Genomic DNA, 26,529 nt, shown 5'->3' on the forward strand with positions numbered 1-26,529 from the left:
TACCCACAGCGCCACCCATGTCCCATGTGGCTGTTAGCCCAACAATATTTTGCAGTCTGTATCTTCTGGTCAATGCTTTTCAAAATTTAAGCAAGGAGTCTACCCATAGCTACAGGCAGTCTGGGAGAAAAGGCGAATCAACACGCTCGACAGAATAAACATGGAGGAAGGACCCCTGGATTTGACCCAGTGCAAAGATTTCCAGTGGAAGGAGCAAATTCCCAAACCCTGCCACCCATCCATCTATTGCAATTAGTCTTACTACATAAATAATGATCAAACATGCCTGCGGCTGGCTGTTTTCCAAGATCATGCCTTGTCTCACAAGGATGCCCTGGACCGCAATGCGAGATGAGGTAGAACGTCCCCTCCACACCCACTTCTGTGTTGCACTTCCACAGGAGCCTGCATCCTCCCAGCTTCTCTTGCCTTTTGTTTCTGCTAGCTCTTGGCATCTGGCAATGCTTTTTCTTCATCTGTGGAGATCTTAGGACTGTCGTTTCCCCGTATGGTTAGAAACGAGTATCTCAGTCCTCCTGCCATGCTGAAGGGGGAAAGCAGAGAACACACACACATGGTCAGAAAGCCATGTCTCCTGTCCTCCATGTGAACTGGACATGCAATTCAAAACCCCCACTCACCAGATATTGAGCCCTATGAAGTTCAGCACGGAAAAGATATAGTCTCCACCAATTAGCATTCCAATGTAAGCGATGGACACATTCTGAAAAAAATAAAGAGGCATGCTTTAACTTATTAACCAGTGAAGGCGGTGAAGGTCCTGTGTGAGTGTCTGGAGGCAGTTGGAAGATGGATGGCAGCTAACAGATTGAGGTTGAATCCTGAAGTACTGTTTTTGGGGGACAGGGGGCTGGCTGGTGTGGAGGACTGCCTGGTCCTGAATGGGGTAACTGTGTCCCTGAAGGACCAGGGGAGCAGCCTGGGAGTCATTCTGGACTCACAGCTGTCCATGGAGGCGCAGGTCAGTTCTGTGTCCAGGGCAGCTGTTTACCAGCTCCATCTGGTACACAGGCTGAGACCCTACCTGCCCGCAGACTGTCTCACCAGAGTGGTGCATGCTCTAGTTATCTCTCACTTGGACTACTGCAATACGCTTTATGTGGGGCTACCTTTGAAGGTGACTCAGAAACTGCAATTAATTCAGAATGTGGCAGCTAGACTGGTGACTGGGAGTGGCTGCCGAGACCATATAACACCGGTCCTGAAAGATCTTCATTGGCTCCCAGTATTCAAAGTGTTGGCGCTGACCTTTAAAGCCCTAAATGGCCTCAGTCCTGTATACCTGAAGGAGCATCTCCACCCCCATCATTCAGCCCGGAAACTGAGGTCCAGCGCCAAGGGCCTTCTGGTGGTTCCCTCGCTGTGAGAAGTGAGGTTACAGCGAACCAGGCAGAGGGCCTTCTCTGTAGTGGCACCTACCCTGTGGAACGCCCTCCCACCAGATGTCAAAGCAATAAACAACTATTTTACTTTTAAAAGACAACTGTTTGAGGGAAGTTTTTAATGTATGACGCTGTATTGTTTTTAATATTCGGTTGGAAGCTGCCCAGAGTGGCTGGGGAAACCCAGCCAGATGGGCAGGGTATAAATAAATTATTATTATAATAATAATTATTACATTTTCCTAGTATCACTGTGCTGTAAGGCATACTCGTTCCCAAGAATTACAAGCAGTTAAGAAAATATTCTGATCTAATGTTGATGAACTGAAACTAACATGTACTTTTGGGTTGTCAGTAATGGCCACTACAGTGGTACCTCAGGTTACATATGCTTCAGGTTACAGACGCCGCTAACCCAGAAATAGTGCTTCAGGTTAAGAACTTTGCTTCAGGATGAGAACAAAAATTGTGCTCCAGCGGCAGGGCGGCAGCAGGAGGCCCCATTAGCTAAAGTGGTGCTTCAGGTTAAGAACAGTTTCAGGTTAAGAACAGACCTCCGGAACGAATTAAGTACTTAACCCGAGGTGGCGCTGTGGGTTAAAGCCTCAGCGCCTAGGACTTGCCGATCGAAAGGTCGGCGGTTCGAATCCCTGCGGCGGGGTGCACTCCCGCTGCTCGGTCCCAGCGCCTGCCAACCTAGCAGTTCGAAAGCACCTCCGGGTGCAAGTAGATAAATAGGGACCGCTTACCAGCGGGAAGGTAAACGGCGTTTCCGTGTGCGGCTCTGGCTCGCCAGAGCAGCGATGTCACGCTGGCCACGTGACCCGGAAGTGTCTCCGGACAGCGCTGGCCCCTGGCCTCTTAAGTGAGATGGGCGCACAACCCCAGAGTCTGTCAAGACTGGCCCGTACGGGCAGGGGTACCTTTACCTTTACCTTTTACCACTGTATGTCTCAATAAAACTTCAAAATAATAATAATATGTGGGATCCATGGCAGCAGAAGAAAAAGATTCCCCTCATGCTGTTCTGTTTTTTAATGCACACAGCAATCTCCCTTCATTTGAAACATTGTGTTGCCCTCCTGGGGAAACATGAGATATTTGTTCAGTGAGTAACATCTCATCAGGCTATGAACTGCACACAATGCAGATAAGAAGTATTTGGCCTTCATGATGGCACTGTCCACATCCTTTAGAATCCTAGGAATGTCCACAGTATTTATAAGCCCCCAGTTCTCATGATAAAGGTTTGTTTGTTTTTAAGGGCAATTAATGAATACCTCTTTGTTCACCTCTCAGGGTTTGCTTTTCTTCCCCAAAATAAATAAACCTTTGTCATATTTCTAAATTTTGATTTTCAAAAATAACAATACCAAAAATAGAAGCGAGGCGAAGAAAGCAAAAATGGTAAGAATTGCCGCAGTACAATGTCAATAGAGCATAGCATCACATAGTACTGATAGGCACAGACATATTAAGAGTCCTAATATGGTTTCCCCTTAAGAAATCATGTCTGGAGAAATCCTAAGCATTAATTCCACCCCCCTTCCAATTTATTCCCTGTATAAGATTACTCAGACCAGACCCAGTCTTCATACGTCTTGTACTGTCTCCTATTGTATAGAAACTTAGAATCATAGAATCATAGAGTTGGAAGAGACCACAAGGGCCATCGAGTCCAACCCCCTGCCAAGCAGGAAACACCATCAGAGCACTCCTGACATATGGTTGTCAAGCCTCTGCTTAAAGACCTCCAAAGAAGGAGACTCCACCACACTCCTTGGCAGCAAATTCCACTGTCAAACAGCTCTTACTGTCAGGAAGTTCTTCCTAGTGTTTAGGTGGAATCTTCTTTCTTGTAGTTTGGAACCATTGCTCCGTGTCCGCTTCTCTGGAGCAGCAGAAAACAACCTTTCTCCCTCCTCTATGTGACATCCTTTTATATATTTGAACATGGCTATCATATCACCCCTTAACCTCCTCTTCTCCCGGCTAAACATGCCCAGCTCCCTTAGCCGTTCCTCATAAGGCATCGTTTCCAGGCCTTTGACCATTTTGGTTGCCCTCCTCTGGACACGTTCCAGTTTGTCAGTGTCCTTCTTGAACTGCGGTGCCCAGAACTGGACACAGTACTCCAGGTGAGGTCTGACCAGAGCAGAATACAGTGGCACTATTACTTCCCTTGATCTAGATGCTATACTCCTATTGATGCAGCCCAGAATTGCATTGGCTTTTTTAGCTGCCGCGTCACACTGTTGGCTCATGTCAAGTTTGTGGTCAACCAAGACTCCTAGATCCTTTTCACATGTACTGCTCTCAAGCCAGGTGTCACCCATCTTGTATTTGTGCCTCTCATTTTTACTTGACCTCTTAGGTGTTTGTCTTACTGGTCCAAGATCCCTGTTTGCCTATCATGATAATATAGGCTCAGGAACGATTTGTCTCTGCCATTTTACGAGCTAACCAAAATAAAATTCATGAGCCCACAAAAAGAATCGTCTGTGGCGTATCCCGTCGAATCCATTTCTCTTTAGCAAACGCACTGTCATTCAAACAAATTAAGTTTCCCTACCGGAAGACGAAAATGAAATCTGAATGGATTCCATAGCTAGTTCTGATGCTGTCACTCATCAACAGGTCCTGTTGGTTTCGCTTACCTTTATAGCACCAACCACTGTGGTTGTGAGGGCAGAATTATAATGGCTGCAGAGGACTGTAGAATACATCAGAAGGAACCTAAAGTAATAATAATAAAAAAGTATCTTGATCCTGTGCTCCTTTTCCCGAAGCAAGCATGCACAGGATTGCAAACTTATGATACCATCATTTCACTGCTCCTCTTAAACAGGGCTGTATATATTTTTAACACCTCCAGCATGATCTAAAAGAAGCTGAGCTGGGAGACTTATGTATAAGATGATTAAATAAAAACCTGTGCTTGTGTGGACTTCACCACCCATGTTTGACTATACAATTTTCACATCCTTCCATGTGGGCCAGAGTGGATAAAAATAAATGATTTTAAAAAAAAATAATTTTAAAAATCGGATTTTTTTTTTATTTAAATCCAATTATTTTTATTAAAATCCATTTTTAAAATAAAATGCTTTTGGAGGAAAAATCTTACTAAAGATAGTTTTCTATTCCAGTTACATTACATTTGTTTTAAGTTTCTCATGTGTGCCAAAACTCAATCTAAGTTTTCTTTTAAAAAAAACTTTAACTACATCAGTTAACAAACATGGATACATATGCAGTAATGTTTTCGTTTTAGTTAAATAAATTGTTTAAATTGTTCTTAAGGAAATGATTGTTTTTCTCCTTCCAAGAAAGTACAGCAGAAAAGTTGTACAGATATAAACAGTTAACTTATTAAACCTCATAGCAATTTCATAATTATCTGTCTATTTATTTCTAATAGTATAAACAAATCAGTAATTTTTGGTATAACTGTAAAAAGTACCCTGAAAATTTATTATGCCAAAAATGAAACCTTCATCTGGTTGTAAATATTAAGATTATACCAGCAAGAATGAGTCTTTCTTTTAAAAAAAATGATGTAAATCAAGCCTTAATGACTTGTGATTTAAATTGTGATTTAAATCAATTTGATTTAAATCAAATCCACCCTGATGTGGGCTATCCAAAACTGCCACACAACTTGCTGTCAGAGACTTGACTGAAGGGGACGAGATTGAGGAGGAATGGTGGAAATGCCTGCCCCCTTTCTCCGGAAGCTTCCAGACAATAGGAAGGCAGTACAGTAATACCTTAGTTCTGGAATGCCTTGCAACTCAAACGCTTTGGCTCCCGAACGACGCAAACCTGGAAGTGAGTGTTCCAGTTTGCAAACATTTTTTGGAAGCCAAATTTCCGACGCGGCTTCCGATTGAGTGCGAGAAGCTCCTGCAGCCAATCGGAAGCTGCGCCTTGGTTTTCGAACTTTTTCGGAAGTCGAACGGGCTTCCGGAACGGATTCTGTTCGAGAACCAAGGTACGACTGTATTGAATTAGAGCGGCGGTTTGAGGAAGGTCACAGCTCAGAGACAGGCGAACAGAAGAGTTGGGAGGTGTTGGGAGAAGAGGAAGGGGAGACAGAGTCAGAGCAGCCTGCTGACACATTATAACTGGAGAGTATTTCTGACCCCTCTTCTCCCAGTACAAGAGCAAAGGACTCAAGAGACAATTAGCCCTTGTCGGCCACCCTAAGGGAAAGTGCTGTTGCTAGGAAAGGACGGGGAAGGAGCTCAGTTGGAGCAACGCCATTAAAGGGAGACAGACTGCATTCTTTTGTCTCGTTGTGATGATTGAATAAACTCATTAGTCAGAACTCTTCATTGTTTTCTTTGCTTCTTGCTGCCACTGAGGGAGGGATAGAATTCCCAGAAGCCTGATGCTTGCTCAGTCAGAGACAAATGAAATGAGGGCCGCTGCTCTGCATCATATGATCACAGAGTCATAAAACTGTTAAGTTGGAAGGGACCCCAAAATCATCTAGTCCCATGTAGAAATTGCAGCTAAAGGATCCCTGATAGATAACCACCCAAACTCCAACAAACAGTCCACCACCTTCACAACCTTCCTTGTGCTTCAGAACACATGGTTCTGAATTTCCTGGCATTGCCCTAAAGATGGGGAATTAAAACCCTATTTGAACCAATCGGGTTTCTGATCTTCCTAGGTTTTTGCTGTCGTTATTAGCTGTTATCCCAACCTGCTGACTATATAAAGGTCAAGAGCAGATTTGCCGGATGAAAAACAAAACAAAACAAAAAACCCAGTCAGCGATTACTTGTCAAAGACGCCTTACCCCAGTACACAGGAAAGAAGAAATTGAAAGATAAATAAAACATTTGTCCACTCCTTGAAGTTGGTGGCCTATAAAAATAAAGAAGGACATGTTTTAGGTATGTTTTATTGAAAATAGATATTCTAATAACCCAGTTAAATAAACAGAAAGATGACAAGGCTGATATATCTGATGCTTGAGAATTGCACCAAGGTGTCTGCTCTGAATTTAACCGCCAGCATTCTTTGAATATCACTTGCAATCAAGATGGATCTAAAGACCTATTCCTTAAGACCCCCACAAAAGGTTAGATATGTGCTGTTTTCATGTCAGTTTCAACCCCAGACATGCATTTAGAATGTACAGAGAAGATAAAACAAAGGAAATTTAAGTTGCGCCCCATGTTTACTTGCGATCTCTCTAATTTCTCAAACCTGTTGCACCAAGTTTGCATAATGAGGACTTGTTTGCTGTTGGCCGCTCTGCAGTTGGGGAACTCCCTTGTAAATCTGAATCAATTCTTTCCATTTACATTTGGCTTTAATGGCCATTTTCAGGAAGACTTTGATTCTGCAAGATTCAAAGGATTAACCCCTTCTTCTTCTTCTTCTTCTTCTTCTTCTTCTTCTTCTTTCAAAAAGTGTTGCTACCCAACCCCTGAAACCATCTGCATAAAACATTTCCCTAGTTAAAACACACTTGTTCTCAATTGGGCAGAAAGACTGTTAATTTACATTTTTTGTTGCCAATTGTTATTTGCAATCATGCTTCTAATTTCCAGTGGTTATAGTCCCTCTTCATTGTCAGAATTATGCCTGCCTTGATGAATTTTAGGGAACCGTTCCATAACGCTGACCTTGGGCTTTGTTGACCATCTGCACATGGTCCCTGGAAACCCTCTCTCCCTGGATTTTTTACTCAAAACTTTCCTAAGTTATCTTCTTTCCATGAGCTGAAGAGAAACTCCTACCATTCAGAGAACAGAAATGAGGATCCAAGTCAATGGATGTATTACAATGACTTAAGTGGTTTGCAAACACAGCTTACCTGCTGGAAGTCTCCACTGAAGAAGCTTATGAGAACTGTAGGAATTACCATAAAACAGGCATTATAAAAAATGACTCCATATTTTCCCAGCTCCTGTATAAAACAGACACACCTGTTTGACAAGCTAGTTAAAGATCACTTAACAGCCACGGGTGGGGGTTTGTATTTAAAGATCTAATGGTACTCTAGCAAGAAAGCAATTCATCCATTTAATATATGCTTGCAGTTTCTGTAATATATGCTTCTGTAACAAGAGGTTTCTTACTAAATAATCAACTCAGTGAAGTCCCGCCTATGAAATGCTTGTGTAGGCCTGGTTAAAACTGACCAAAATTGGAGTAGACACTCACTCAAACATCTTACCATCTTTTGTTTATTTATATACCACTTTATTGTAAAAGACCTCAAAGAGAATCACACACACACACACACACACCTTATTGGTAAAAACAATTAAAACAATGATTTAAAACCTTCAAAAAAAGTAAACCCTGCAATAAACTAAAAAATGCATTCCAGGCATCTAGGCAAGTTTGTCTAAACAAAATGTTTTGCAGGCGTCAAAACGCTGCTTGCCTAATATCAATAAAAGATTGATTTTTTGGCAAACACTGAACAGGGATTATGTGGCACCTATCATAGGAAAAGGGACGTGGGTGGTGCTGTGGTCTAAACCACAGAGCCTAGGGCTTGCCAATCAGAAGGTCGGCGGTTCGAATCCTCACAAGGGGGTGAGCTCCCGTTTCTCGGTCCCAGCTCCTGCCAACCTAGCAGTTCAAAAGCACGTCAAAGTGCAAGTAGATAAATAGGTACTGCTCCGGCGGGAAGGTAAACGGCATTTCCGTGCACTGCTCTGGTTTGCCAGAAGCGGCTTAGTCATACTGGCCACATGACCCGGAAAAACTGTCTGCGGACAAACGCCGGCTCCATTGGCCAGTAAAGTGAGATGAGCACCGCAACCCCAGAGTTGTCCGCGACTAGACCTAACTGACAGGGGTCCCTTTACCTTTATCATAGGAAAAGTTCTGCAGATAGAAGCAGTCAAGTGGGAATATATGGAGTAAAACATTATGTCAGGTAAACTGGTCCCAAGTTGCTAAGTGCTCTGTATACTAATAGTAACGTTTTGAACCTGGCTTGGTAGCAAATAATCAAATCAGTGCAGGTCTTTGAGCACAAATGTGATATGGCGAGAAGGTCTCACTCCTGCCAACAATCGTGCTTTGTCTAGCCAGTGCTCTGTCTATCATATATGATGTGAACTTCCTTTCCACCCTCCCTCCCCCAAAACAAGCTGAACCCAGCAAAGGTGGTGACAGCAAATGGCTAAGATAGCAAACACAGAAGTAGATTTCCTAGGAAGCAGAAGATCAATATTTGAGAAGTAGGCGGGAGGATGGAAGAGAAATAAGTTACAAGCAGGTGGGGAAGAAACTCTCAAATTGCCAGTAAAAGCCCATTTACATGCTACTGTGCTCTGCTCATTTTTTCTCATGAAGAAACATGGCCTGAATTTTACTATCTAGTGGTTATGTGCCTGTTCTAACCATCTCCAAACTGCAACACACCAGGGCCGTTAAAAATCTTCCCAAAGTGAGTTCAGCATGGATTCAAGGAATAACATTCTAAAATGTTATTGCATGGCTGCCATACACCGTGCATTTTATTTTAATCCAAAAAGATCTCGTAACAGTTATGTGAAGATCTCTTGAATTAGTCTAATGAAGGATACAGGAAATTGGTGTAGTGGTTAAGAGCAGTGGACTCGTAATCTGGTGAACTGGGTTCGATTCCCTGCTCCTCCACATGCAGCTGCTGGGTGACCTTGGGCCAGTCACACTTCTCTGAAGTCTCTCAGCCCCACTCACCTCACAGAGTGTTTGTTGTGGGGGAGGAAGGGAAAGGAGATTGTTGGCCGCTTTGAGACTCCTTCGGGTAGTGATAAAGCGGGATATCAAATCCAAATCCATGTAAAGGCAAGAGAAACTAATGAGATAACTGAATTTTGCTGAGAGTTGAATCATGGGCTGGTCAACCTAGCAGCAACTCCTTGGGCCCCATGCAGCCCAGCTTTCCCAAGACTTTAGCCCAGATTTACAAAGCTGCCTGTGTCTATGTTTGCATAAAGATCAGTTTCCTTCTTGATCTAGCAGCTAGCCAATCTTAGATTTCCTTTTCTGAGATGTTTCTGGCTTCTTAGAAAGATGACACATCATTTTAGAATCATGACATCAGTGTGAAGGCCAAAGCTGGAAAACCATTAACTAAATACCTAAATATTTAACTCCCGTACTGTCAACCTCTTAGAAGGGACAGTATGTACAAAATTGAAGTTGACTTTCACAATCTTACTCAAGTCCTAATTAAGGCTGTCTATGAACATATTCATAAATTCTTAGAACAAAGATGATCATTCCTTGGTTTTCCGCAGAAATGAAATCCCCACATAGTTACCTTGGGGTCAATTTTTTGTTTTGTGTAAACACCGTTTGCTGCTGTGAAGACATCATTCAGCAACACAGAGGCATAGCCTTCCATGCTGAAAGCTAGATCTGATCTGGAAGAGAGAATATAGAGATGAAGGCATTTAAAAGGCATCCTCTGAACAGTGTTGTGCGTTGCTGGCTTCCCAAACCAGTTCCATATTATAAAACCTGATGACACTAACAACACGTTCAGAAGTCCGTAGCAGTAAAGACAACAGCAAGTGAAACGAAACAGCTGGACAGTTCCAGAGAGCATTTCACTCAGAAATCGCTCCGATTCATTCCTGGCAACTTTTCTAGTGGTGACTTAGCTGATCTATGCAACCAAGAGCCAAAATCAGACTAATTCTCAAAGGAGATGGGCAGAAAATAGCCATGAGTGGACTTTTAACAAGTGTTACAGCTAAATATCCCCTGTTCACTTCGAGAGAGCTTGTGCTGTGCAAACCTCCCAAACAAGTTGGTAGCAGTTTATTGGTGGGTCATGACTAGGGTTTGAATCTTCCCTTAGGTCCGAGACCATTTCATATAACTATTGCAGACTCATAGAATTGTTGTGTTGGAAGGGACCACAACTATCATCTAGTCCAGGGTTTCCCAAACTTGGGTCTCCAGCTGTTTTTTTGGACTACAATTCCCATCACCCCTGACTACTGGTCCTGCTAACTAGGGATGATGGGAGTTGAAGTCCAAAAGCAACTGGTGCCCCAAGTTTTGAAAACCCTGATCTAGTTCAACTCCCTGCGATGCAGAAATCTTTTGCTCAGTGTGGTACCTTCCTTTTTTGTGGTGATACAGGAAAACCATTCACCTACTGTAAAAAGGTAAAGGTACCCCTGACCATTAGGTCCAGTCACAGACGACTCTAGGGTTGTGCACTCATCTCGCTCTATAGGCCAAGGGAGCCGGCATTTGTCCGCAGACAGCTTCCAGGTCATGTGGCCAGCATGACTAAGCCACTTCTGGCAAACCAGAGCAGCGCATGGAAACGCCATTTACCTTCCCGCCGGAGCGGTACCTATTTATCTACTTGCACTTTGATGTGCTTTCGAACTGCTAGGTGGGCAAGAACAGGGACCGAGCAACGGGAGCTCATCCTGTCGTGGGGATTCAAACCACTGACCTTCCTATCGGCAAGCCCAAATCTCAGTGGTTTAGACCACAGCACCACCCGTGTCACCTACTGTGTCTTGGGGCAATTCCCAGCAGAAGTACAAGGTTAGTAAATGAGAGTGAAGTGAAGAAATGACTTTGCTTAGGAGAGCAAGCACTTTTTATGTTATGTAGTGAAGTTTCACCCTGGGCCAGCAGGGGGATACTGTATATAGTTTTCACTCAGGTCTGTAGATAGTTTTCACTCAGGTCCACGTCAGTTATTTTAGGCGGGAAACGCTGGGCTGTTGTTGCTACAATGTTGACAGCCGGCTGCCTATAAAAGCAGGCCGGCTGAGCTGTTTGCAGTCAGTTCTATTCCAGCTTACAAAATAAAGAGCTACTTGGAGAAATCGCTGTGTCGTCTGCTATGTCAACCCACAACTTAACATTTTATGTTTAGCAGAAACACGAAATGCAGTACTGACTCAGCTGAAGCTAGTTTTTAAGTGATTTTCATATTTCATAGCCCCAGATCCAAAGAATAGTGCAAATAACTCCAAGCGCTCAAGGAAGGCTCGGACTTGTGTTTCTCCAACAACAGCCCATCTTTTGGAACTGAAGAGAGATTTAGTTGTAGTTTTTATATGGTATGGAAAAGGCAGTGTGCTGTCAAAGGAGAGGAAATCAGTGGACCAGTGCTGAGAGTCGCTGAGGCGTGTGCAGATCAACGCATTGCTCTGCTGTCTCCAGCACCAATCATCAGGGAAACAGAGGCGGTTTTAGGGCGGCACAACTTGTGCGGCCGCACAGGGCTTTGTGCTGCGGAGGGCAACACAACAGCACTGCACAACTGAGAACGAGAGTTGGAGGTGTGCCAAATTTTAGGGCTGCTGAAATTTGAGAGCCCAATGTCCGCCACTGAGGGCAGCAGGGTGGGGAAAGAACCAGCTGGAAATGGCGACTGCAGGCCACATGGACATCAGCCAAATGGTCGCATGTGGCTTGTACATTATGTGATGTAAAGGACTGCGGAATAAAAGCATTTTGCACCAGCCATCTCCTGCACTAATTCTTCTGACAGTTCCTGACGAAATGGTTTCATTCTCGTGGCACACTCAAGAAACAACGATCCAACACTGAAGGAAAGGACTTTAAAATCTTACCCTGCTGCTATGAAAGCTCCAAGGACGATTGCGAACACACTAATTACAATGCTCAGTGAATAGCGCTTCCTGTAAAGAGAAACCGTATGGTTGATCCCATTCAGTTTATAATTAGGATGAACACTAATCAAACTAAACACTTATCTGAACCAGCATTATGCATCTCAGAAAGTGGTTTGTGACACAGCAGAATGAAACAAAAGAATTAGGCTTATTTCTTTTAATCATACAGCACCTGGAGGCTGACAAGATTCCAATTTCCCCCCATTCTAAAATATTTTTGAAGCTTCCTTTAAAAAGGGTTGTAGATCCCAGATTCAATCCCTGGGATCTTCAGGAAGAGCTGGCAAATATTACCACCTGAAACCCTGGATGACACAGCAAAAAAATGCTGAGCTAGATAGAGTAATGGTCTGGCTCAGTGAAAGGCCTATGCTCCCATTCTGTCTTACAAATAGGTCAGTCAAAGCCAGGGATCATCTGTGATGCCTTTCCAGGGATTTGTTTCTGATGCACAAGCTCCAATGGCTTAGTGGAGTTCCCAGGGGATAGCTCAAAGAAGAGGGAAACTCCAGCCATGGAAAGGGGTACTGAAGTATCTCAGACAAACAAAATCAAATGCATCTCCAGACAGAGTCATCTGTATCTTACAATGCAAATCTGAGACAGGTTTACTCACAATTTTGTCCCGTGGTACACTCAGACAATTGTGTATAGGACTGTATACTTAATGATTCAGTGACGTGACAGTTACAGTAAGACATGGGTAAGCAAACTAAGGGCAGGGGGCCGGATCCGGCCCAATCGCCTTCTAAATCCGGCCTGCGGACGGTCCGGGAATCAGCGAGTTTTTACACGAGTCGAATGTGTGCTTTTATTTAAAATGAATCTCTGGGTTATTTGTGAGGCCTGCCTGGTGTTTTTACATAAGTCAAATGTATCCTTTTATTTAAAATGCATCTCTGGGTTATTTGTGGGGCATAGGAATTCGTTCATTTTTTTCCCTTCAATATATAGTGTCCCCCCCAAGGTCTGAGGGACAGTGGACCAGCCCCCTGCTGAAAAAGTTTGCTGACCCCTGCAGTAAGACAAGAGTATATGTAGACTCCTGAAAATACTCTATGCAAATTGCTAATTGGTTTTACGATGAACTTCTTGCAATGCACTGAGCTTCTTGCAAAAGCTCAGTGCTAACTTTGAGTTGGGATTACACCCTCCCTCTCCGCTATGAAAGCATTTGGGAACTCCCATAATAAATCCCAATAATCTACATTCCAAACTTGTACATGATTCATCTGATTTTGGCAAGAATGCAGAGCCTTGCAGCTCTAACATCTTGCTTATGGCAGTGTCTGATGCTCCACAGAAAAGGGAAATCCTTCTCCTTTCATGTGTGAGTGAAATAAATTCGATTTGGGACATTACTAGGAGAAAACCCCTTTATGACCCAATCATTAAGGAGCCTGACTCAAAGGCATATTGCAATCTTTACTGTATTGTGTGACACAGCCTGGCTGAGATGGTGTGATGTTATCATGTTCACAAATATTCCAAATGCTCTGGAAGCAAGGAATCTTTGTGATCCAAATTCTGTGAGGTGGAGAACAGCTGTCAGTTTCGTTGGGATCATCTCTCCCAGGTCCTAGGAACAGGAAAAGCACGATTCGCAGGCTACTGACTGGAAAGGAAAGATGAAGGAAGGGTGTTATGTTGGCAATGAACTGAGAACAGGAACCTGAAGAAGGTTCGAGAAGATGGAATACAAGGAGGTCAAGGTAAGTAAAGGAAATGAAACGAAGAAAGCCGTGTGCTAAAAAAATCTGGAAAACAATATGTGATTGGGGCATGGATAAATCAGGAGCCAATGAGAAGGAGAAGATAAGGGATGTCTGGGAGAACAAGGTTATGAGGTCCAGATGCGCACCGTACCTTTGAGAGTTTTGTAGAAGATGTGGCTTCTGCTTTCATTCTACTGTGGGGCCAAGAAACCAGCGGGGTATTGTGGGGTTGAGGGCTGAACTTCACATACTGAGTCAAACTAACAAGCCAATTCTTTTGCTGCAAGTTTCTAGTGCTCGTAGATTAACTGGTGTCTGTTTTGTACCCAGTGCACAGTGTTCCGAGAAGCCCGAATATTATCGTCAAAATTCAATTAGCCAACAGGAACTACTCATCCATGCATTCTGGCCAGATAGCCTATCTGATAGATGGCAGTGGTATTTAAAAAATGGGAGGCAAATACTCACCCAAGAACAATCACTTCCAGCAGTAATGTGAGAGGAATGGTAAACTTCCTAAGGACTGTAAACATTGGCAAACTGGATTGTTTAAAATAGAAAGAGAGGGGAAAAATATCCATGTCATGTCAGTTTCAAGGTTTTTTATTACAATTAATGCTTCTTTGTCTCTGCTAATGATATCATCCTGCATTAAGAAATGTGCCTGAACAAATTCTCAGCCTCTGTCGCGGCCAAATGCCAGTCTGACACCACAGGCCGAATACACAACAGAATAGCTGGAAGTGACAATTCAAAAAATTAAGCAAAACTTGGAACTCTGCACAGCACAATATTCAATGAAGAAAAAGTCATAGTATCAACCAATGAGAGCTTTAAGTTCAGCTGGGTAGGCTCATAACATGCAGCAGAATAATTCTTAGTGGCTGTACCCCACTTATGGAATTCCCTCCCAGTACAGATCTCCAATTGTCCCTCACTTTCTATGGATGTCAGGCACCGAGTTAAAGTGAATTTATTTATTTTCATTGGCTTTTCGAGCACCACGAGGATGGCTTTGTTGCAATGTTTTATTGTGCCACCGCCTGCTTTGGACTGCGGCAATTGTATTTCATGCCAACTAATTCATTTTAATATTGTGCTGTTTATTTCATCCATTGTTAGCCACCATGGGCTCTGCTCAGAGAAAGAGCAAATTCTAAGCAAGAAATAAGAAGCAATGAGTCAATTAAGGTTTTGTGTAAACCATTTAAGAAGATGTTTTTTTTAAAAAAAATATTCATTTATGCTTCTTGTTAAATAAATAAATGACATAATGGCTCCCACCAATCACTAGCTGTAGGCCAAGGCGTCAGGGCAGTCACTGCCAAAGGTATTGGGGCTGAATCAGCCTTGGTTGCCCTAATGGATGGTTTTTATTGAGAGAGGGTGTGCCACTCATGTCTTTCAGCCACTTTTGAGACCACTGACTATGGTAACCTCCTGGGCTGAGTGCTCAGGATGGGTGCTGGAGACACTGTATTTCAGTGATTTCATTCCTCCTTGCACTGAACAGCAGATTCCACAAGGCGCCATTTTGTCCCTGAGGACCCACATCAACATTGGGTAGGGTCTCCCCGAACCCAACTCCAGAAGTGGCAGAAAAAACCACACACTCTATTTTCTCACACGAAAAGCTGAGAATAAGTCCCAGATACCTGCAGCTCCCCTCCTCAGAAGGAGGATGGGGAATCCCCAGCGTAGAATCATATTACATCGCCAACCAAGTACACCACATATTCTAGAAGACGCATATTCTAGAAGACGAGGCGAAACAATGGGTCCATTTGGAGAGAGACGCCATCAAAAACATCCCCCACAACAGCATACCCATTTCTCCAAAACAAGCTAAAGAAAATCCCCACAACTCTGAACAGGTTCACACAGGGGAAAGTAGGCAACTATCCCCATCCCCCTGGCCTATCACCCATTATTCCAACCCGCAGCACAAAACTTCTCGATAAAAACCTGGAAAGCCAAAGGCCTACACTGTCTAAAAGACTTCTACAGATACAACAACCCCATACCAAGACAACATTGGATATGGTCATTAGGAGTTTTGGAGCATGATGGCATCAGTACACCGGTGACACCTAAGCTTTATTTCTCATCTGACTCAGGAGTGGCTGCCCAAGCCCTGGGCCAGTGGCCAAATGTAGTTGTGAGCAGGCTGAGCTCCAATAAATGGAGTCAGGACCCTGGAAAGATGGAGGCTCTGTGGGCGGTAGCTCCTATAAACACAGTTCAGGCGGCTGACAGCATGGGACATCTCTGCTAAAGCATGTGCACCAGTCGCCCACGTGTAATGATGGGGACTAGTCTCAATTTTTAACGTGCTTTATTTCTGGAGATCATGGAGCTAGCATGAATCAAATGTAAAACACTAGCTTTTATCTGAAACATGGCCAGGAAGGTACAGCAAACATCATGATCGTTAATGCTTACGGAAAACATCAGCACACTAAACTTGAAGTCACCAGAAAGTTAATCATCACCCTCCTGTACGTAGGAACCAGGCTTCACACACACAATAAAATCCTCCTTCAAGGGTAAAATTATGATTCGGGAAGCATACGGTCTTCCTGAGATTAAGGTTGTGTCCCTTCTGCTTCAAATATATCTCAGCAAACAGGAATATACAATGGTTCAAATGACTAAAGTATTGTGATATTCGCTCAGCCAGGAAGTCCCCTCTCCTCTCCACAGATTACAGTAGAACCCAGTGCTTCTTTCCTGGGGGTACTCATACCCCTAAATGCAGTCATACCTCATGTTACGTTTGCTTCAGGTTGAGCATTTTCAGGTTGCGTCCCGCAGCGACCCGGAAGTACTGGAAAGGATTACTTCCGGGTTTCGCGGCTCGTGCATGCGCGGATGCTCAAAATGATGTCACGCGCATGCGCAGAAGCGGCGAATTGCGACCCGCAGGCGCGGGTTGCATTCTGCTCATGTTGTGAACAGGCCTCTGGAACTGATCCTTTTTCGCAACCAGAGGTACCACTGTATTTTGTGAATCTAAATTTGGCCTCGTTGAGGGGCAGTATTTCAATATGAGTAGGAAAATGAGAGTACAGTGGTACTTTGGGTTAAGTACTTAATTAGTTCCAGAGGTCCGTTCTTAACCTGAAACTGTTCTTAACCTGAAGCACCACTTTAGCTAATGGGGCCTCCTGCTGCCGCTGTGCAATTTCTGTTCTCATCCTGAAGCAAAGTTCTTAACCCAAGGTACTATTTCTGGGTTAGCAGAGTCTGTAACCTGAAGCGTATGTAACCTGAAGTGTATGTAACCCAAGGTACCACTGTACCCCTAAACATTTTTTTAGAAAAAAAGCTCTGGTGGAACCTAAACAATAATTAAACCCCAAGTTTTCAATGGTCAGGTAGCTCACAGCTCCAACAGGATCCCTGTAGCTGATTATCTAGGTTCTCTTACTGGAGGTCATATTTTGGTCTCTTACTCCCCCTTCCCTCCCTCCCTCGTCTTCCTCCCTCTTTGCTCTATGATCTCAAGAATTATCCCTGCACTTCACTAGACCACAAATCAGAGAATGGGTGTGAGATTCTGCTGCCTTGCTGGCATAGGATATGGAAGGGGAGAGCTCAACTCACATGGAAAGCATAGATCTCTATAGACTTGCACTCAGCTTGCTTCAAGACCAAGTGCAGCCTCCCCTTTTTCTTTTAGCATGGGCCTGTGGCACATCGATACACCCACTCTCCAGGCTGAGGTAACTAAGGACTCTCTTTGCACTTTACAATTAAGCTGTGTGTGTGTGTTGTGCGATTTGTTGCCTGGGTGTTTGCTACCTAGCACCCTGAAGGAGCATCTATGTGCTCAGTCTCTTTTATTTTCATGCAATAAACCTATCTTCCTCTACATCCTGGTGCGTAAACTTCTTTACTGGGCATAAGGTTCAAGGGAGGGGCACAAGGACTCCAAATAAAAGATTCAGTTCTCTCAGAGCTGTACTTTCGGTAGGGTTCCTCTTTTTCCAGGACCCACCCTCTTTTTCAGGGGTAAAATTTGAGACAAATTGCATTTATTTGCTTTGAACGGCCGTCATAGCGTCCTCTTTATTTTTGCTCTTCAGAATATGGCAACCCTAACTTCACATAGATGGTGGACATACACCTGGTTACACATATGCCACGAGGCCAGGTTCTAGGCTCTTGCATTGATAAACAAAGCCTTTATATCCCAGCTCAGTCACTGAGTTCATCAGGAAGAGCTCTGCTAGTTCCCTATGTTTCAGAAGCCCAACGGGCTTCAACTAGAAGACAGGTCTTTAACGTTGCTACTCGCATGCAGAGAATATTCTCCCTGCCCTCTCTCTGCAGGCCTCCTTGCTGTTAACTTTCAGACGTCTCTTGAAGATTTTTCAATGCTTTTCACAGAATCATACAGCTGGAAGGAATCTTTCGAACCCTTGACCCTGAGATTAAGACTCTCATGCTCAACCGACTGCACTATAAAAAGGTAAAGGTACCCCTGCCCGTACGGGCCAGTCTTGACAGACTCTGGGGTTGTGCGCCCATCTCACTTAAGAGGCCAGGGGCCAGCGCTGTCCGGAGACACTTCCGGGTCACGTGGCCAGCGTGACATCGCTGCTCTGGCGAGCCAGAGCCGCACACGGAAACGCCGTTTACCTTCCCGCTGGTAAGTGGTCCCTATTTATCTACTTGCACCCGGAGGTGCTTTCGAACTGCTAGGTTGGCAGGCGCTGGGACCGAGCAGCGGGAGCGCACCCCACCGCAGGGATTCGAACCGCCGACCTTTCGATCGGCAAGCCCTAGGCGCTGAGGCTTTAACCCACAGCGCCACCTGCGTCCCTACTGATAGGCATATTCAGTGGTTTAGATTTTTATTTTTTTTTGCCAGTCGTTCTTCTTATTTTTATTGCTTTATATAGCTTATGTTTTACAGTGGTACCTTGGGTTACATACGCTTCAGGTTACAGACTCTGCTAACCCAGAAATAGTGCTTCAGGTTAAGAACTTTGCTTCAGGATGAGAACAGAAATTGGGCTCTGGCGGCGCGGCAGCAGCAGGAGGCCCTATTAGCTAAAGTGGTGCTTCAGGTTAAGAAGAGTTTCAGATTAAGTACAGACCTCCAGAACGAATTAAGTACTTAACCCGAGGTACCACTGTAGTGCATTTGTATATATTGTTGAACAGCACCTTGATATTTTGAGTGGAAGGTACATAAATATTTTTTTAAATAAATAAATAATAAATAAAATAAAATAAATCAACGGAAAGTATGTACTAATCCTTTCTAACTGCCTCACGCAGCACATAAGAGCAATTTTGCCCAGTGTGTGTTGTCCAAAACAATCTGTGGACGTGGCAATATGGCTCTCATTCAATCAACATGTAGCTACAGCACGGCTTTCATAGTCACTTACAGGGGCTAAATAAAAAACAAACTGCCCGGCAACAACCCAACTTATGCTGTACCTTAACTTGCTTGTACTTGATAATCCACTTATGTGATTCCCGACGTAAATCAGAGGAAGTGGAAACAGCTGCAACACAATGAGGGTACCATTTAGAATGAAACCAGTTTTTTCTAGAAACTGTGGAAGAAATCTATTCAAGTTAGTTCATACACTCCAGCACAGAGAGAAAAAAAGTAAATACACCAAGCGGCAAACTTTGTAAATGATTGCCACTTTTGAACTTTGGCAGTGTTTTATAGAACATTCTAGGCCCTGCTTTTTTCAATAAAAGAAGTTTGATCTCACAAAAATTAAGATTACCAGGAACCATGAAAATAAAATAAAGTAAAAAATCAACATGTCGTGTTTACATCAACCACAATTTTGACCCTGCTAAGCCTAACAAAGGGATGCGGGTGGTGCCTAGGGCTTGCTGATCAGAAGGTTAGTGGTTCGAATCCCCGCAATGGGGTGAGCTCCCATTGTTTGGTCCCAACTCCTGCCCACCTAGCAGTTCAAAAGCACGTCAAAGTGCAAGTAGATAAATAGGTACTGCTCTGGCGGGAAGGTAAACGGCATTTCCGTGCGCTGCTTTGGTTCGCCAGAAGCGGCTTAGTCATGCTGGCCACATGACCCGGAAGGTGTCTGCGGGCAAACACTGGCTCCCTCGGCCTGTAGAGTGAGATGAACGCCGCAACCCCAGAGTTGTCTGCAACTGGACCTAACAGTCAGGGGTCCCTTTACCTTTAAGCCTTAACATGAGGGCAGCAGAAGGCAACCATTTCACATTATAAAGCAGGGGTGGACTCCAAATCCTATCATCCCACATTGACTAGGGCTGATGGGAGTTGGAGTCAAACACCCTCTGGAAGGCCAAAGGTTCCACACCCCTGCTGTAAAGACGCAATAAACACGGGCCAAGTTGAAAGATTAAAAATCTCATGGAGCACTTTGTGTTTAATGGTGCTCATTTCTGGATGACTGTAGAAAGTTGCAGCCTATGTTTGTTCTAACGTTTCCAGCCCAACATCTGGGCTGAAGAAATATGGATCTACACAACACACAGTTTGCCAGGTAGGGACCAATTCAGAGGCAGCATTGAGCACAAAGTCCACTCTTTAACTGAATGAATAGGAGCGCGAGAGAGGAGGAGCTGGCTGTTACCCTCTGCTCTTGCACGCGAGTGCTGCTGTTTTGGCTATATAAGAACTGGTACAGGGAGAAGCAAGGATGCTATTCATATACAGTCGTACTTTGGAAGTCAAACAGAATCCATCCCAGAAGTCTATTCGACTTAAAACAATTAAAATATAATAAAATTTATTATTTATACCCCAGCCATCTGGCTGGGTTTCCCCAGCCACTCTGGGCGGCTCCCAACAGAATATTAAAAGCGCAATAAAACGCCAAACTTAAAAAACTTCCCTAAGCAGCCCTGTGGAACACCCTCCCATCAGATGTCAAGGCAATAAACAACTATTTTACTTTTAAAAGACAACTGAAGGCGGCCCTGTTTAGGGAAGTTTTTAATGTCTGATGCTGTATTGTTTTTAATATTCAGTTGGAGGCCGCCCAGAGTGGCTGGTGAAACCCAGCCAGATGGGTGGGGTATGAATAATAAACTATTATTATTATTATTATTATTATTATTATTATTATTATTATGCCTGCAGTAAACCATGGTTTAGCATTACATACTTTGTTGGAGAGAAAAACTCAGTACTCCCTATGGCGGCTAGACAAGCATGGGGCAAAAAAGCTCTAAAGCACTGATTATATTATGCAACATATAATATAGCATCAGATTAGGATTTTTGCCTTCTAAAATTATGTACTTTTGTATTACCTTCATAGGGATACTCTTATCAAAATCGGGGAAGTGAATGATTCTATTCAGTTTTGACACATATAAGATCAGAATAGTGGTTACCATCTAAAAAACAAAATAATAACAGTCATGTACACAACAGCAAAATACTATTTCAAATATACGGGGGGGGGCTGAATCAGAAAACACTTTGTTAGTCTGCAGAAAAGCTGCATTGCTGCACAGCAAAAGTGGGTTCTCCTTTCAGTGACTCTAACAGGCATTCCATGTTTGCAGACTTCATCAACAGAGGCAGATCCTAACCTTGGATAGGCAGCAACCATTTTAGGCGTGTCCGATATGTGTGTGACCGCGCACATTTGCACTGCGCCAAACCCGGAAGTGACCGCAAAATGTCACAAAAACATTGCTAAAAGGGGCAGAATGGGGCAGAGCTGGGGGGGGGGGGAGGAACGGAGGGAAAGGATTTGTTGATAATAAATCAAAATTTGAAATAGAATATTGAATAACAAGTATAAAACTTTGTCCAAAATGTATAAATTGCTGCTTGAATGGCATCTGAAAGATGAAGAGGTAAAGTCAGTTATGATACATTGGGCCAAAGATTGTGGGTATAATATACAGTTAAAAGACTGGGGAAAACTATGGAAAGAAGGATTAAAATTTACTGCTTGCAATGCTTTCAAAGAAAATGTGATGAAAATGATGTATAGGTGGTATATTACCCCTGTAAAATTAGCTAAAATGTATAAAACAAGTAATAAATGTTGGAAATGTAAAGAAAAGGAAGGAAATTTCTATCACATGTGGTGGGAATGTAAAAAAGTGAAAAACTTATGGGAAATGATATATAATGAGATGAAAAAGATGTTGAAATATTCATTTATTAAGAAACAAGAAGCATTTTTACTTGGCATTGTAGGAGATCTTAAATTGTTTTTATATGCAATGACAGCAGCAAGAATATTATTGGCACAAAAATGGAAGCAAGAAGAATTACCAACAAAAGAAGAATGGCAGCTGAAATTGATGGACTATGCAAAATTTGATAAACTAACAGGAAGGATTCAAAACCTGCGGGACCAGAGATTCTTAGAAGACTGGAGTAAATATACGAACTATTTGAAAAGTAACTGTAATGAACAGACTATGCTAGTAGGACAGCAAGAAGTTTTGTAAGGAGGACTATTTGAAATATTGCAAGAAAGACTATGAGAAGAATTATTAGTTAATAATAATTAAGAGTAATAGAGAAATTAAGAAATGCAGAATAAGTGATAAAGAATGAAAAATCATCAGAGGTGTTGATGGAAGTCTAAAACATTATATAAGATAAGAAGTTATGTTATATGATTGTTGGAAATGATATGTTAAAAAACCCAATAAAAATGTATTTAAAAAAAAGGAAGGGGGAGGAACGAGGCAGAATGACCTTAAGTGGGCCCACACATGGGGGTCCAGAACATAACCACCGTGCAAATTGGTCACAGTCTGCACTGCACACCCAGAACGGCAGTGCCACTGGAAAGCTTTGAATGTCCCCTCTGCCACATTACTGTCACATTTCACATGTTGATAAGGTGCATGTCTGTAGCACGAAACCTTCAAGAGTAGAGAACGCCCCTGCGACAGACATGCACCTTCTCAACACACGAAATGTGACATGTGACTCCAGATCCTGATCAGGTGATGAAGCCAGAGATGGTGGTGCAATATAGGGGAAGCTACAGGGGCCCTGTCTGGGCTCTCCCATCTCACATGATGGGACATAGGAAGCTACCATGTCCTGAGTGAGACCATTGGTCAACGTAGCTCAGTATTGACACTGACTAGCATTATGGTGCTGGAGGAGACTCTTGAGAGTCCCATGGACTGCAAGAAGATCAAACCTCTCCATTCTGAAGGAAATCAGCCCTGAGTGCTCACTGGAAGGACAGATCCTGAAGCTGAGCCTCCAATACTTTGGCCACCTCATGAGAAGAGAAGACTCCCTGGAAAAGACCCCGATGTTGGGAAAGATGGTGGGCGCAAGGAGAAGGGGACGGCAGAGGACAAGATGGTTGGACAATGTTCTCGAAGCTACCAGCATGAGGTAGTGGAAGACAGGAGTGCCTGGCGTGCTCTGGTCCATGGGGTCATGAAGAGTCGGACACGACTAAATGACTAAACAACAAGAACAAAGCAGTACCACTCCAGGGTTTTGGATGAGAGTTTCTCCCAGCTATACCTGGAGATGCCAGGGACTGAACATGAGATCGCCTGTGTGCAAGGTTCTACCACTGAGCTTCAGCCCTTTCCCACCCAAAGTTACAGAATTGCGTGAATAGGCCTCAAACCTTAATCGGAGGTCATGCAACACTAATATCCCAAGCCACTGACATCAACAAAACCCACATTTTGGAAGTGGCCTTAAGCTACCTGTCATTTAGAACCTTTTAATCTTTGAACATACCTGTCCTACTCCAAGGAACACTGGAGATGGGAATCTAGAAAGAAAAGAAAACTATATCAGATGCAATTTAAAAACAAAACAAGATTTAGACAACGCTTTTTTATTTCAGAAAGAAACAAATCTCTTGAAGATGTTGATAAAACGAAAGAAAATATAACAGCTCTTCAAGTTAGCTTCTGCTATTGCTTGATGGAAAATAAAATTGGCTTATCCCCTTTCAAAGAAGGTTAGTGCAAATTAAGGGTGGGCAGTTAGCTTTTCAATACAATATTTTCATGACAATTGAAAGACAAGACAAGCAAAAGTCGCCAGTACAGATTACTTGGCAATTTTTCTGTGCAATTCTCATCAACAGCATATGAACCTATTTCTCTAATCTGGCAGGACTTTATTTTTCCTTTGGCAAAGAAAGATGAAAAAGCTTCCTGGTTCTGAAGCTACAGACTAAAACTTCCATTGTTTTCACAAGCTGCTTGGAATCGTACTTTTGTGATCGCATTGAACATTTCCTGCTACAGAGATGTGGTCTTCTCATAGAACTTTATAGTTCCCAGCAAGCCTTGGGGAGAAACCACAACTGTAAAACTATTTATCATTACTTAGAAATAATTTTTTAAAAATGTTACATGGTGGGATGCAAAGATGCCCTTCTACAAGCAGAAAGTCTCTTCCATTCTCAAATGGCTTTTTCTGACTCGAGGGAAGAGTTTTGCACATGGAAGGTGACCCCAAAGCCAGGAGTTATTTTGCTTGTACAGGCTCAAGACTGTGATCCAGTGGAGTTTACATGTTACAGAAGGAGTAGGGAACATTTCATCCTCCAGATGATGTTGAACTGCAACTCCCATCTTCCCTGACCATTGACCATGCTTGCTGGAGCTGATGGGAGTTTAATCATGAATCTGGCGATCTATCACATCCAGCTCCTATATGCCAACTGAGGAGGCCTTTTCCTCTCCCAGCAGCCACCACAGGGCTTTCTGAGGACCATCTGGCCCTATGGGGAAAGCTGCCCCCCATCTAGCTCTTGCTGTTCTGTGTGAGATGGACTCTTTCCCCCCCGTCAACTGCAACCACAGGACTATTCAACAACCATCTTGCCCTATGGGAAGTTCTAGTTTTCAAAGAGCCCCCTCTCCACACAGCTCAAGATGGAAGATCTATGGTTGAGTGGCTCCTACGTCCAGGAGATAGGCCTGTTGCTGGTTCTAGATGGTTCTACACTCTCTTTGTAGGAGAGCTCCACATTCTGGGGGTGCTACTTGATCTATCTTTTGTCGCCTCGGGTGCAGGTGCCCCCTGAGGCTAGGAATGCCCATTATCAGTTCCGGCTGATGCAACAGCTGCAGCTGTTCCTGGACCAAGGCCATAGTGGTCCAGACACTGCTGCTTAAAGATCTCCGCTGGCAGTCAATATGCTCTCAGGCCAAATTTAAGAGGTACCTATTCACATATAAAGCCCAGCCTACTTGAAGGACCACCTTTATCCATACATTAGGGGTTCCATGTTTCAAAAAGTAAAAACCAGGACACCCCAAACTTGCTGAGCTTTTTTAAGACCCACCCCCCCCAAAAGTGGTTTTCCTATTGACTTGTCTAAGATCAAGGACAAAGTGCCACCTTTCAGAAATTCTCCTTGGACATCAATTCCACCTTTGAAATCCCAGTAAAGTTTGGGAAAATCAGAATGTATGGCAGCCCTAATACATGTCTGTCTGTCCTTTGTGATCTGCTGGAGAAGCACTGCTAGCTGTTCTGTGTGATATCTGAGTTTGACAGCTAAAAGAAATGGAGTTTATAATGTAGTACAGCCTGTATTGAGGAATTCACATATTAAAAAAGGTGTCTTCTGTGCTTAGTTTTAGATACCATCTTAAAACATCTTTATTTGCACAAGCTTACCTTGCCATGTGGCCGGCGGACACTGCTTTGAGAAGCTTTTTTTTTGCATTTGATTTAAGGGTTTAGAAATGTATGGATAAACAAAGTAAAAAAGAGAGATTCCTGAAGAATGCATTCATGAACCATGAAAGCTGTTAGTTTTGACTGTATGTGTATGATTCATGAAACACATTCCTGCATTTCCACTCTCCCAAGCTGGCTAACCACCAGAAAAAGCAACAGCTGAGGAAGAACTTTGGACTGAGAAGCTCTGGAGCTCAGTTCAACTTTTGCCACCAGAGCAAAAGCTGTCCAAATTTTGAACGATATTTATTGAATTCTATATCTCCCTTTTTCCTCTAAGGAGGGACACATTGTTCTCTGCTGCCTCATTAATCCCTACAATAACCCGGTGTGGCTGAGATAAAGGGACTGGCCCAAGGTCACCCCAGAGCTTCATGGCCCAGCAGGGATTTGAACCCTGGTCTCTTCCAGCGCCTAGCCCAACACTCTAACCACTACACCACACTGTCTCCCCAAAGAGACCTGAACAGGAAACCTGATGTTCTCACATTGAGCTTCCCAGTCACCAAACACTTTGCAAAATGCAAGTGTGAGTTCAAGAAGAGATGGGGGGGTGGCATTATTTGCAGAGGGGGTGAAAGAGAAGCACCGATGAAGAAGGTTTGTGGCCCAGCCAGGAAACGACGGGACAAATGGGGTGGGTGGGTTGCCGTCGAGTTAGCAGGATCGGTGCCCAGAGGCGGCGGGGACGGACGCTGCAAGGAAGTCTTGGGTAGAAAAGTAGCTTTTGAATGGGGCAGGGGCAGAAACCGGATCTCACAACCACGATCGGGGAGGGGGAAGTTGGGGGGGGTTGTCCCCCCACCTCCTCCGACGGTGCGCGGGATCGCCAGCCGTCCAGGTGCTCGTCCTCCTCCTCCTCCTCCTCACCTGTAAGCCGTCAGCACCGCCTTGTTGACCAGGACGATGCAGAAAGAGCAGATCCCGTAGAAGAGGGCGGAAAGCAGCCGGAGCAGAGGGGAAGGGGGGGCGGCAGAAGCGGCCGGCTCCGGCTTTTCCTCCGGGCTGCCTTTCATCTCTTGGCGAGACCCGGGCGCCTGGCCATTCCGCGCGGCATCCCCGCCGCCGCCGCCGCCGCCGGAGGAAGC

General features: G+C 43.9%; 1 protein-coding gene across 1 annotated transcript; it reads right to left on the reverse strand.

Moving 5' to 3' along the window:
* Positions 1-26,529, reverse strand: SLC35D2 (solute carrier family 35 member D2). Its single transcript, XM_079996150.1, has 12 exons — positions 26,312-26,529; positions 23,477-23,510; positions 21,043-21,129; positions 19,216-19,283; positions 14,230-14,301; positions 11,984-12,052; positions 9,694-9,796; positions 7,240-7,332; positions 6,214-6,281; positions 4,061-4,139; positions 642-724; positions 1-544 (listed from the first exon to the last, which is right to left on the reverse strand). The coding sequence occupies exons 1-12, from the start codon at positions 26,455-26,457 to the stop codon at positions 442-444; spliced, it is 1,005 nt and encodes a 334-aa protein (XP_079852276.1). The 5' UTR covers positions 26,458-26,529; the 3' UTR covers positions 1-441.

This window comes from Podarcis cretensis (assembly GCF_951804945.1).
Source record: "Podarcis cretensis genome assembly, chromosome: 11".
Classification (NCBI taxonomy): domain Eukaryota; kingdom Metazoa; phylum Chordata; class Lepidosauria; order Squamata; family Lacertidae; genus Podarcis; species Podarcis cretensis.

Bases quoted from the DNA above. Each gene is read 5' to 3' on its own strand.
- SLC35D2 (XM_079996150.1), bottom strand. From the start codon at position 26,457: ATGAAAGGCAGCCCGGAGGAAAAGCCGGAGCCGGCCGCTTCTGCCGCC. The intron at 12,053-14,229 runs GTGAGTATTTGC...TTCTCTTTACAG, and splicing joins CTGGAAGTGATTGTTCTTGG to GAAGCGCTATTCACTGAGCA. The intron at 6,282-7,239 runs GTAAGCTGTGTT...TTATTTTTATAG, and splicing joins TCAGTGGAGACTTCCAGCAG to GCCACCAACTTCAAGGAGTG.